A 14,382-nucleotide genomic window follows, 5' to 3' on the forward strand; every position below is an offset into this window, starting at 1 on the left:
ATCGTATACAAAGTAAAAATACAGAATTGCGCAATCTGAAATTAGGTTAAAAGTTTAGATAATTTTTGTTGCACTTGGATGCTACACATGTGTTTAATGAATGCAAGGAATCTGATCAAGTCTGTTATAGATGGATGAATTAATGAAATTAAATTATGTATTTATTTAACGACGTTCGCAACTGCCGAGGTTATATCAGCGTCGCCAGTGTGCCGGAATTTTGTCTCGCAGTTCTTTTACATGCCAATAAATCTACTGACATGAGCCTGTCGCATTTAAGTACATTTAAATGTCATCGACCTCGGCTGCGATCGAAAGTGCAACCTGCGTCACCCAGGCCAAATGAATGAATGAATGAATGAATGAATGAATGCATGATGAATGAATGAATGAATGAATGAAGAGGAAATGGGAGGGGAAACATTTAAAAGTTACGCGAAAACGCGTCTTTGCAAGGGATTTGAAACTGCGAAAATGGAATATGTGAGCTCCAAGCCTGTTAGCCACTTGTCTCACTAAGAGTTTCACCTTTCCATTGAAGGTACTTTAGAGAATATTGAAGGGGAAAGCCGAAAATGGACATAACCCAATAGCTACCACTTAAAAGAGGACTACGTGTTTATCTTCTATGTTATATACTGTTTTATTTCCGACAATACGTGTCGCATGTTGTATGTTTTCAGTAGTTACAAAATATTTAATATATTTCGTAGGTTTAGGCGGACAAGAACAGCACAATGAATACGAGATACCACAAAAATGTTGAGTTTTCTTATACAGATTCGAAGAGTGTTCGTAGAAAGATGAGTCAGCGGGATAACACAAACACAGAGGGTAAAACAGTATTAACAAAACTATATTTAAGGTTATTAACTCATCAGAGTGTATTAAACAAAACACACAAGAGTTAAAATCACATTCATACCTGGAAGAAATAAAATAAATTCCACAAAATCAGGACGAGCGTAAAAAACAATTACAGTGCAAAAATAAATCTTAGCTCTTCGATCTCTAACGTGTACAAGTCATAAATAAAGGTAGATTATATTTAAATCAATAAATATCTACATAAACTTCGGGTATTGTGAAATAGTGTACTTTGGTATAGGAAATATATACATCAGGACTGTTATTTAAAGGACAATTTTATTTAGATACCTTACTTACTGGCTTTTAAGGAACCCGGGGGTTCATTGCCGCCCTCACATAAGCCCGCCATTGGTCCCTATCCTGAGCAAGATTAATCCATTCTCTATCATCATATCCCACCTCCCTCAAATCCATTTTAATATTATCTTCCCATCTACGTCTCGGCCTCCCTAAAGGTATTTTTCCCTCCGGTCTCCCAACTAACACTCTATATGCATTTCTGGATTCGTCCATACGTGCTACATGCCCTGCCCATCTCAAACGTCTGGATTTAATGTTCCTAATTATATCAGGTGAAGAATACAATGCGTGCAGTTCTATGTTGTGTAACCTTCTCCATTCTCCTGTAACTTCATCCCTCTTAGCCCCAAATATTTTCCTAAGCACCTTATTCTCAAACACCCTTAACCTATGTTCCTCTCTCAAAGTGAGAGTCCAAGTTTCACAACCATAAAGAACAACCGGTAATATAACTGTTTTATAAATTCTAAATTTCAGATTTTTTGACAGCAGACTGGATGATAAAAGCTTCTCACCCGAATAATAACACGCATTTTCCATATTTATTCTGTGTGCAATTTCCTCCCGAGTATCATTTATATTTGTTACTGTTGCTCCAAGATATATGAACTTCTCCATCACTTCAAAAGACAAATTTCCAATTTTTATATTTCCATTTCGTACAGTAATCTCGTCACGAGACATAATCATTTCGGGATTTACTTCCAAATCTATTATTTAGATACATTACTTAAAAGAATAGAAAGAAATTTAGGCCTATAAAAATATTTGTTTAGACACATCTGCATATCAACTTAACCCTTTCTTACCTATAGATACTATATGGCAATAATTAACTTTATAGCATTTATATACTTGTGTGTTACACATGAAGGTAAATTTGGCTGGATAACTTCTATTTCAATACATTTTCATCAATATAGTTTTGTTTCAAATGTTGCCACTCCCGTAACTTGGTCACTGAATTGGTCCTAATACAGCTGTTTGTTTCAACATGGATTGCTTGTAAATTTAATTTGGGTTAGAAAGGGTTGAAAGTTATTACAAACCCCAGGGTTACTACAAAGCGTTCTGTTTGTAATAGGCATGTAGACTTTATGATAAATATGTATTTCTTTTGTTTTAAAACGTTAATTTCTATATCGTGCTATATAATTGTGAACTCTGAATTTTGTATGAAATTTTTATAGCATGCTTGCTCTTTCCTATACAATTCTTGAAGCCTTCATAGTAGATACTCATCAACAGATCCAGAACATTGGAAGATAAAGTTGCACTACGTAAATGTGTTGTGTAAACATTAAATAAGGAATATGTATGACAAGAACTTTCTTGTGTTAAATTTTAACGTACCTTGTTAACATGTTTCGACCTATTTTCGGTCATCTTCGGAACTGGTCATTGTTGGTCTTGGCGCCTCTTGTTTCCTGTTAGGGTGCGTTCGTAGTATAGAGTCAAAGAGTGTATGTGTTTTGAAATTGAGTTGTGTGTTGAGAAAATCGTTGGGGTGTGTTTTCGTGTGTCTGTATATTTCATATTGTTCTAGTGTGTTGAGTTTCTGGCTTTTTGATTGGATGTGCAGTATTTCCATGTCTGTGTTGATGTCTCTGTAGGTGTGGTTGGCATTTGTGATGTGTTCTGCATATGTGGAGGTGTTTCGTAATTTTGTTATGGCTGTGATGTGTTCTTTGTAACGTGTTTGAAATGATCTGCCTGCCACAGCCATAACAAAATAACAAAACACCTCCACATACGCAGAACACATCACAAATGCCAACCACACCTACAGAGACAACAACACAGACATGGAAATACTGCACATCCAACCAAAAAGCCAGAAACTCAACACACTAGAACAATATGAAATATGCAGACACACGAAAACACACCCCAACGATATTCTCAACACACAACTCAATTTCAAACATATACTCTCTTTGACTCTACATTACGAACGCACCCACACAGGAAACAAGAGGCGCCAAGACCAACAACGACCAGTTCCGAAGATGACTAAAAATAGGTCGAAACATATTAACAGGGTACGTTAAAATTTAACACAAGAAAGTTCTTATCATACATATTCCGAAGTGATACAGTGTTAAAAGTTGTGTAATCAAGATGTATAATTAAATAGGGCTTAACAACCGTCTCATATATCCCGGAACAATCTTGATTTCGAGCATTGTGCCCCGAGTCCCGAAATAATCTGTTCATGCATCATAATGTCTCGATTTCATGGCATACGAAACATTCACTGCTGATTTTCGTCCGCATTAAATTGTTGGTTTTACTCTGAATTGGAAGGTCTTTCCTAGGTTCCAACAAGTTCACATCTCTCTATAAGGAATTGTTATTGTCTCCACAACTTATTTCTTAGTCGTTTTGATAACTTTTTTTTTTGTAATTATTTTTCTTGGAGTGGTTCTGTAGAAGTACATACCATTCTACTTTGATAAGAACATTGTTGTTGAACGTTGTATAGATAAGTGGAAATAATTAATACATATTTCAGCTTGTGTCCCTAATTTTTAGTTACAGTCAGTTGGGGTGACTTTGTCTATTCTGCGGTGACTTTGTCTCATATCACGGAAAAAATAAAAGTGACACCTGACGCACATGTATCAATTTGAGATAAGGAACCCTGGTCCGGAAATGACCGAGTCGAAAAATACAAGTAAAAGTAGTTGTGTGGAAATGAAATAATTTTATTCCTCTGTACACCTTACTTATGTGTATTTAACTGTACATCTTACACATACTGTATTCATCTGGCGTTCTTTACGTTGTCTACTTACAGTACTCCATTCATTGCGCTGTCTGAGGGATGGGGTCAGGAAACGACACTAAAGCAATGCAGATAGCGTAATGTGTAACGGACATGGTCGGTCCTGATATGCATGTCTGTAGACAGCACTGTATGTGTACAAGTTGCAGTGTCCAGTCGATCAGTCCTAGTGAAATGGAGTAGTACACAAGAACGGAATAAGCAGACCTGATTTTCGAATATTGATGAGCCAATGCGAACAGTAGACAAGCTCACAGATTGTATCGTGACAAGTACCCACGTAGGAGACATTCGGCCCATACCATCTTTCCACGACTGTTCCAAAGGTTAAGGGAAGGAAGGCACGTGGTGCCAAATTACAATTCCATTTCCACACAACTATTTTTGCTTACAACTTTCGACTCAGTCATTTCCGGACCATGGTTCCTTATCTCACATTGATACATGTGCCCTTCGCCATCATCCCTGAAAGTTTTTAACACAACCTCGGAAACACCCTCTATATTATATTATATATCATATCACATCCTTCACCTGCTGAAAATGATGACTTTTTTTGTACATAGAAATTATCAATGTTTACTGAGATTCGGTTTTGTACGATAATATAGGGGTGACATTGTCTCACTATTTCCTGTAAAGGCTTATTCAATGGTTTTTGAGATTCGAGACAAAGTCACCCAGATCGAGATGAGATTGTCCCATTAAAAAAAAATGTGGATTTAGAAAATTTCAATAACTTTGAAAAATGGCTTTGAAGTATTTATTAGACACTAAACAGTTTGAGAATAATATTCTAGAAATTTACAAAAATATTTTCACACAATAAAAATTTTTAAAGGAAAAAAAAAAGGAGCTGAAAATAAGACAGGGTCACCCTGGTTGACGATATGGCAGTTGGCAAGGGTAACATTAAAAAGAACTTGTTTGTAGTAGTGCCATTTTTCAGTTTCGCAATTAACTTTCTTCCTTTCTTACTCTATTTAACTTCCCCTTTTCTCCGACTTACACACCACTGCGAATTAGGGAGGGAGATTCTTTAGATCGTACACTAGACATATCACAAACGTGGGCCTCCTGGTCATGGGATCGGCATGATGCAGAGCCACCGCTGAGACATCACAGGACAATTACAAGACAACGGACAAACACAAAAATCCCGTGCACGGAAGATGAATTTGTTTCATTCCCCAGCCGGGAATCGAACCTCGGACTGCTTGCTTGGGAAGCACGTACACTATCCACATAACCACGACAGCCGACTGCTCAATTAACAGGGTTCCAAATTTCGTGCTATTATGCGATTAAGCTTATATATTATGTAAAGTAGATGCATAACTATAAATAAGCCTATTTCATGCAATTTAAGTTGCATCGTGGGCGAGTACTGAAATTTATGCCTCACAATAACTTCAATCAGAGGTATCATTCCATACTCCACCATTGCAACACTAAACTACTGGATTTGTAAACCACTTACGGTAAGATCAGCACAATTTGATATCCATTACACTGTAAGAAAACTGAAGAGACGTGAAAAATCGACTACACTTATTAATTTCAATCACAGACATCATTCCAAATTCCAAAGCTCTGGATTTCCTTCTATTGTCTAGATAAGTGCACAATTGTTGACTTACGTAATTTTAGGGCCGCATCTCCGCTGAGCAGAGAGCAGGCTGCTAGGATTATCAAGCTTTTCAGCATGTCGAGATCTGCAACCAAACCAGAGAGACTGCAGTCTCTCTTTTATATAGTCGTCACCCATCACCTTGAAAGAAATGCCGTAGCATTCCTAGAAAACGCTCCACACGTAAGTGCTAATTGTTTGTAATAAATTACCTACTATTAGCATTGTATTACGACCAGTTGATCCTGTTTTGTAGACTTGGACCTTAGCCAAGTAAGAGTCTTTGACATATACTATTTTATTTATCAGCGCTACTGATTTTGTTCTTATGGATTTTATTTTATTCCTTACATAACCTTTCACGAACTTTTAAATTTATACTGTTCAGCAAGTTTTTACAAGGCTCACATAGACTACAGCCGTCTTCGTTCTTGACAGCCAGGTTTAAATACTGGTGAGGCCAAATGAAATACAGTATGTAGCGGCCAGAGTTTGTATTTATGGTTGCTCATTATTTCTGCCATCATTTCACCATTTTTGTGCTGACTATTACACTTTTACTACGTCACACTACTTTCGACCAATAAAACGGTACGAAAGGACGTCTTTCAACCAATCATGGCTGCTTATCGCACAATTTTATCGCGTCCCTAGCATTTGTTTATTTTTATCACTACCCTAGCATTTGTTTCTTTGTTTACCAACATTTCAAACTGCACTGGTCTGGACGTCAAAAAACAGAAAATTACAAACCACTCCAGTCGATGCACAGCACTTTCAAATATGACTCGCATTGGCATTCAAGAACAAGAATTAATAAAGATCACTGGTCATATATGAAGAGCACCATTCGGAAATCCTGAATAAGTTGAGGGATACACCATGTACATCAACGAGTTCACTTCTTTTACGCACACGTCCAATATAACATCAAGTGAACCACCAACCACTAAAACATTCAAATTTGGAAATTGTACTTTCAATAATTGTTTCTTTTAAAAATATTCATGTTTATTTTTTATTTCATCATCGTTAATTAAAACATTTGTTTATTTCATCATCCCTAATTAAAACTTTTCTAACACTTGTTTATATTATTTAGGTTATGTTTGTTATAGCTTCTGCTATATGATATTATGGATAGTCACGTATCAGAGATTGTTTAATACTAAGATTTATTGAAAATCATCTGTCAAATGACGTTGATTACTGGGATCCGGATGATTGAAATGAAATGCAAATGTTTTAACAAAAATGAAACTGAATCAACAAAGCCTTCTTGACTAGTAACAGTCCACAGAGTTCAATGATGATTCCATAGTTGGCACAACTGATACCGGTAACAAGAAAACATCATCATAAAACACTACTGCCATCTAGCGTAATGTTGAGATGGTACAATAATACATTTGAAGACAGTTGTATTTTCGTAAGCCAATTAATATTTTATTGTATTGGAATACTTTGGTACTTCTAATCTTTATATACTTTCTTCTAATCGTGTAATAGTCAATTAAATCCCACTCGAGTTTTGATTTTCTCTAGATAAATCAAAACCTCTAGTGAGATTACTGTTGATAACTATACTACTGCTACACAACTCAACAATACTACATATATATATATATATATATATATATATATATATATATATATATAGTTATTAGTTTGGTTTACCGACCTACGGCAAGTGGACCAGCCGCATTAATCTACCGGCTGCCGCCCACTCTGCTCCCCGATTCCCCTTGACGTTGAATGCGCCCATGCGTGTTAAGTAATTGTGTGATTGTTGTGAGTGCAGTTTCGTGTGAGATGCCACATGGCTCACTATTTGACCTTAAAAGAGAAAGTATTTGTATGCAAGACATAAGTATGAATCAGTTTGATGGGTCTGTACGGAGGTTATTGCGAAATTTCCGAATATTCAACTGCTGACGAGGGAGACAGTACGTAAGTCAGTGAATACTTTTCAGAACGCGGGATAGATGTAAAACAAAAAACGCCCTTGAAACAGACCAGTTTTAACAGAGATTAAATTAGATGACATTGACGCTGTTCTTCAACGTTCGCCACTTGCTAAAAAAAATAGTTCATCAAACAGATTCATGTGTATCTTCTGCAAGAAGCGCAACACGTTTATTATAATCTTAAATCTTATCAGAGTTACCACTATACCCCATTGCATGCTCTATAAAAAGATGATCCACCATAATCCACGTTTGCAAGTGAATTATTGCAATTAGTTTTTAGACTTCGTGGAAGGTGGCGTAATTGATCCACAGCCTGTTTTTTTCTCAGACGAGTCGTGTTTCATAAAAACGGTCGGTCGTGTGAACCACAATAACAGAAAATATTGGTGTGCAGAAAAACCTGAAGTACTGCATCAAATCATACACTATGATAAAAAAAATGGAATCAGGTGTGTCATTAGTGCTAGAGGAATAACAGGACCCACATTTTAAATGTAACTGGGCTGTTACGGTACTGACTATGACGGCTGCAACACCATACCTCGCCGAGAACCCAAGAGTCGATACACCGGTAAACCAAACCGATAACAACTCTGTGCAGTTTCGGTGTATTACTCCCAGAAGAAGTTTGGCGTCATATGATCAAACATACAATACACAGCTGGATAAAGATTAGGTATGATGCAGATTTCACATGTTGTCTTGCTGTGTTGTTTACATGTTTCGCGGTAAACAATTTTTTGCCATGTTATTAATGATATTCCAGTTTATAGTTCACTTTCAAGTGCAATTGCTTATACAGGGTGTAACAAAACATGCGGGAAAACTCTGGGGAATTGATAGAGGACCTGAAAACAAGCAAACATATGGTCAATTTTGTTTAGTTTTTTGGTTACAGTCATTGTTTGTGGTGTACATAAACTAATATTTGTGATGATAAAGTTTAATTTACAACTTACAATATTTTTTTTCTTATACAGTAACTTCTAATTTCTACAGAAAGTGCTCAAAATGGCCACTATGAGCTCTAATTCAGCCTTCTGAGCGCCGCATCATCGACTGTCCTACTCTCACCTATATCCCAGGCGCCTGCCATATCTGCTGACATCCTTCAAGCCGTTGGCGAAGAATTTCCACGTTATGAATAGGTCTGGAACACACAATGGTCTTTAAATGACCCCATACGTAGAAATCCAATGGATTGAGGTTGGGAGAACGAGCAGGCCAGGATGTCGTTCCCTCACGATCTATCCATTTATTAGGGAATCTTTGATTTAAAATTACTCTAGTAGCAAGAGCAAAATGAGACGATGCCCCATCATGCATAAACCACATGTGCTAAATTAAGTTCAGTGGAACTTCTTTCAACAAAACATTTAAGTTATTTGTTAAAAAATTTCAGTATGATGTTGCTGTCAATGTTCCAGGTAAAATGAAAGGACCGATTAATGTGTCGCCAATTATTCCAGCCCAAACATTAATGCTGAACTGTTGTTTGTGTCTTGTTTCCAAAACTGCTTTGGAATTTGTCAATATTGCGAAAGTTTTGCACTGCATTTCTGGTAAACTTGGCGATTATAGCAGAGAGGAAGTGTTGATCATAAGCAAAAGTTTGTTGTAACCAGGTACAAAATGCTGCATTGGACTCTTTGAAGGTGACATGGATAAAGGAGTTGTTCTCGTATAATTCTCCATACTGTCACACGACTCACATTCTAGATTGCTGTCATGTCTCTGGTGCTGCTCACGCTATTATCCTCAATATGATTTAGGACTCGTTCCTCCAAGTTATGTGTTCTGGTGTTCCTTGGTCTTCCACCATCTGAAAAACCTTTTTAAAAGAGCCTGTTTCCACATTCTTTGGAACATCTTGTTGTTGCGTAAATATCTATTAGGAAATTATTCAGCAAACAAACGTCTTACTACATTTGCGTTGAAATGAACTCGTCCATACATAAAGTGCATTTCTGCCATTTCCTGATTAGAGTACTCCATTTTTATCACTAGTTGTAATGAAATTAATTCTGTACCTTCGGGCAAGACAATGGTAAGTGTCAATATGAACCATGTATGGATAAAACCACTTTCTGAAAGTTACCTTGCTCTATTATCTACCTACATCTGTAATTTGTTTGGTCATATCTGCCATCTATGAAGATTGTGAAAACAATCTGAATATAGAGACACCATTATACTCCAGTCAAGACAATGGTAAGCGCCATTCGTGTTGTGAAAATGAGTTCTACTGGGAAGAGGATATTGTTGCAAGGAGAAATAAGGAGTCCAAATAAAGAACCATTATCCACGGCGGATGCTAAAAGTGGTTCTGAATATGAATATGAATACTTTAAACGAGAGAAAGAGGGAAAAAGACAACGAAGAAGCGAGAAAACGAGTAAACTACAAAAAAATGGATAAAACGAATAGTGAGAAAATAGAGGTAATACAGAGGATAAAATAGAGGGAAAAAATGAAGAGAATAGAGGGAAAAATTAGAAAAATTGAAAAGATAATCGAGGAGAAAACACGGAAAATGTAGAGAAAGTAGAGGAGAAATTAGAGGGAAAATTGAGGAGAAAATAGAGGTAAGATAGAGAGGAAATAGAGGAGAAATAAACTATAATCCCTCTATTTTCATTTCTATTTCTTCATCCATTTTCTACTTATTTTCCCCTTAATTTCCTCTCTATTTTTTCCTCTATTATCAGTCTATTATCTCTCTATTTTCTCCCGTTTATTCTCCTCTATTTTCCCCTCATTTTCTCATGTATTCTCTCCCTTTTTCTTCTCTATTATCCCTTTATTTTCCCAGTATTATTCCTCTATTTGGTCCTGTATTTTCCCTCGATTTTCTACTCTGTTACTATAACAACATTTGTTTTTGAATAACACAATGGTATCTCTACTGCACTCTTCCAGTTTTTTAAATATAGGCCTATGACGTGATCCTTTGTTCTTTGATTTATTTCCGTATTAGAAAACTAGGATGATGGTAATAAAACACTTTTAGTAAAAAACGGAACTTCGAATAAAATTATTCACATCTATGCAAAAATTGAACATTTATTTTCGCTGCATCTTAAAACTTCCATAATGGCCCTTACCATTTTGTTACCCGAGCAGCTCATATATTTTACTCTGTGGACTAGGCACACACCTCTGCTGTCAATACTAGCCAAATAATAACTTCAAGAGAGCAATAGTAAGTTAGCCCACTTCTGTAGTCGACAATCGCGAATTAATGAACTTCGATGGCAAATGTACCTTTCACCCTCCATCTCCCACCATATTGAATCAAGGCAAATACATATTATGCATATCCGTACTTTTACCACGACACTTCCATTTCCCCCCACTCAAATCATTGTCACTCTGTTCAAATGAAGCATCGTTAAGTTAAAACGACTGCAGTATATCCCCAATTAACAGTTATAATGGACGGGAAGGGGTTGGCGGTTAACCTAAAATGACGGCTAGTCCGTTTTCCTTGAGTAATACTATAGCTTAATGTTATTTTACAACAGTTTAAAAAATAAGAACTAATTATGAGACATTGAGAAAAGTCTGTTACTTTCTTTTGCACTTAGGCTGCATTTCGTTCCTTATTCATGTCCATTTTTTAGTTTACGTGATCTTTCTTCTGCTCTAAAAAATACAACAAGTCAACTGATTTCAAGGCTAATGACGACGTAGTAGTCTATGCAAAAAGCAATCATATGTTACTTTCTTTGGCATTCATGCTGCATTTCGTTCCTTATCTTTGTCCATTTTTAGCTTTCTTACGTGATCTCCCTTCTGCTTCATGAAATGCAGGAACAAGTCATTTGATTTCAAGGCTAATGATGACGTAATATATAAAAAGTAGTCCTAGATCATTTATTACTTATTTTTAATTATATCTAGCTCTCATCTGGAGGAGTTAAGGTCATCTGATCTTCTCTACCAAGCCATAAGAAATACAAATACAAAAACACACACAAATGAAAAAAAAAAGTGTAAGTTGCACTGTGAGACAGTCTACTATTTGTACAAAGATATATCTTCCCTACACATCACTTATTCATTTAGACTTCACCAACAGAACAAGCTTCCAATTATAAGTGGTTTACATTGATACAATTTATGTATATAGACTACGCTTGTGGAATACCCTACCCAGTGACATCAGAGACTGTCGGAATTTAGTAGCGTTCAAAAACAAACTTATTAAGCATTTTCTTACTGCGTAGAGTAGGTTTAATTTTTACTTAATTAATAAAAAAAATGTTTCTCTCTTCTTAACTTTTACAATAAACCGTCTAGCTTTTATTAATCAGTTAATCTTTTACTACTTAGATTTTTATTGTATTTGTAAATTTAATGTTAATTGTAATTATAATTGTAATTGTATTCTTAATATTGTAGTTGTAATCCCCTGGTAGAGGGGAAGAGAAGGCCTGATGGCTTTATCTCCACCAGATTAAGTAAATAAATAAATAAATAAATAAATAAATAAATAAATAAATAAATAAATAAATAAATAAATAAATAAATAAAATATATAACAGTGAAAAACGAAAGAAAGAAGGGTAGATAATAGATGCTAGAATATAGTGCCAATGTCAGTACAATAATGCAGAATTATTTCAAAATTAGAGAAAAACCTTATAAAACACTTATTCACAATTTAAATAGCTAAAACTACTCTCGACAACTATTAATGTACATAGGCCAAATAGAAATGATCGGGACGAAATTCAAATACAAAATGCTAAGTCGTTTACACCCGAACCCACACTCTCTGAAGTCAAAATTGCGATAGAAGAGCTGAAAAAGTGCAAGTCTCCAGGTGTCGACCAAATTCCAGCAGAATTAATACAAAAGGATGGAAGCACATTATCTAGCGAAATTTATAAGCTTGTACTTGCTATTTGGGAAAAGTGCATTGTACCAGAACAATGGAAAGAGTCCATAACTGAACCTATTTTCAAGAAGGGGGACGAGACTAAATGTAGCAACTTTCGAGGAATATCACTTTTGTTGACGTCGTACGAAATTTTGTCCAATTATTCTTTTGAGAAGATTAACTCCGTATGTATATGAAATTATTGAGGATCATCAGTGTGGTTTCAGGCGTAATAAATCGACTATTGATCAGATTTTTTTTGGCTATTTATTAATCGTCTAGATTTTAACGTTTTATAATTAAATTAAAAAGTAACTGATTATACGAAAGTTGCTTTTCATAAGACGACACGTGATATTTTTTTTTTAATATAAGTAACGTAAAATTTTTTTCTGTATCCTTTCTATTTGCATCTGATGGGACTGGAAATGAGGTAACCATATTATAGAAGCATAATACTCAAGTTTACTTCTAACTAGAGTGTAGGCCTACACTAGTAAAAAAGGAGAAAGTTACACAAGACAGAAATAAAAAAAATATGTACGCTGACGACACCATGTTACTACTCGTATAGGTCTGTTTGTTAACATTGTTATTCGCTGAAGGGTCTTCTATGTCAACTTTTTTTGTTCTTTTTCGCCTTCTTACTTTTGTCTCGGTAGTCATTTTGTTAATAACTGATATAAAAGAAGAAGAGCGCAATGATGGATTGTTTAGAAGAAGTGTAGATTGGACTTATTTCATCGCTGGTAATTCAAGCGTATTTAGCTCCTTATTAACGACTACAAGAGTGAGAACCCCTTGGTCCCATTTTTTCATTTGAAGACTAAGAAAGGACAGATCTTCGAAACATTGTGATTTAAATTATTCATTATCAGAAAAGAAAAAAGCCTAATCTACATTTCCCGTGAACAAGTGCTTGAATCAGCTGTTGCGACAAAATGGTGTTCAATTACTATGTGACATTTCTATTTCTTCTCAAAAATTCATTTTTCTTTATAAACTTAGTTTCCCTGATTACAAAATTAGTGAAGAAAATGCCCACAAACTTAAAGATAAATAACGTTTAAGTAATCTGCGCTCCAAGAGCGAACAGACACCGTCAAGCTCATTACTATGTCTCAAAGTCTTGCAAGTCTTTCCTTTTTTTCCGATAATATTCCACGTCTACATTTTCTTACATTGCCATCAGAATTATTTTATAATTATAGCTGCATTATAACACAACATGGGAGTATCAATCTATGCATGTTTCCATTTTCATTATCGTTATTATCGATTTAAAATCTCATTTTCGGAGTTACATAAGTATAACTCCACAACAAAACGTGACATTTCACAAACAAATTAGCCATTGCAAGGGCTGGAGAAAAGTTCAGCTACTAGCATAAATGTAGATGTAATTTAATGTCGTTTCAGAGCCAGTAAGTAATTGCAGTTGTTAGTAGCAGCTCCTTAAAAGAAATGAGTCTTTAATCACGTCAGACAAAAAATGCGTAATAATAACAGTGCCGTATAAATGGCATATACTACGCGACCAAGGCGGGAACCGTTTTGTGTGGTGGCGCTGCGATTCGCTTCACAACACAGGTCGTGTTGTAAAGTCTGCATCAGATGCAAAATGAAGCACATGCTGAACTGCGCTCTTGTTTCATTATTATTAACACGCTTTATATGTTATATGTTCGTATATATAGTTAACTTTATTGTTTAGTTTTATTTTATCATATGCTTACATAGAAATCTATTCAGAAAAAATACCAGTGTTCGTAAAGGAGGGAACATGAATCGAAAGTAACGTAAACTAAAGTAGGTACAGTATTTTATATAATATTGCATTTTATATACATTTCTTACCTTAACATTTTAAAGTGACCCGACTTCGGACATCATATTTGAGGAAAGCACCCGATATAAAACCATCATTATCCTCAGCATG

At 35.5% G+C, this 14,382-nt stretch overlaps 1 protein-coding gene across 1 annotated transcript in view; it reads right to left on the reverse strand.

Annotated features, from left to right (window-relative positions):
• Window positions 1-5,748, reverse strand: part of LOC138699648 (protein takeout-like) — a 37,110-nt gene extending 31,362 nt beyond the window's left edge. The window contains exon 1 of the mRNA XM_069825688.1: window positions 5,599-5,748. Within this exon, the coding sequence (XP_069681789.1) occupies window positions 5,599-5,665 (67 nt within the window). The 5' untranslated portion in view covers window positions 5,666-5,748. The remainder of the gene's footprint in view (window positions 1-5,598) is intronic.
• Between the last annotated feature and the right edge of the window lie 8,634 nt (window positions 5,749-14,382).

The sequence above is a fragment of the Periplaneta americana genome, chromosome 5, assembly GCF_040183065.1.
Source record: "Periplaneta americana isolate PAMFEO1 chromosome 5, P.americana_PAMFEO1_priV1, whole genome shotgun sequence".
Lineage (NCBI taxonomy): Eukaryota > Metazoa > Arthropoda > Insecta > Blattodea > Blattidae > Periplaneta > Periplaneta americana.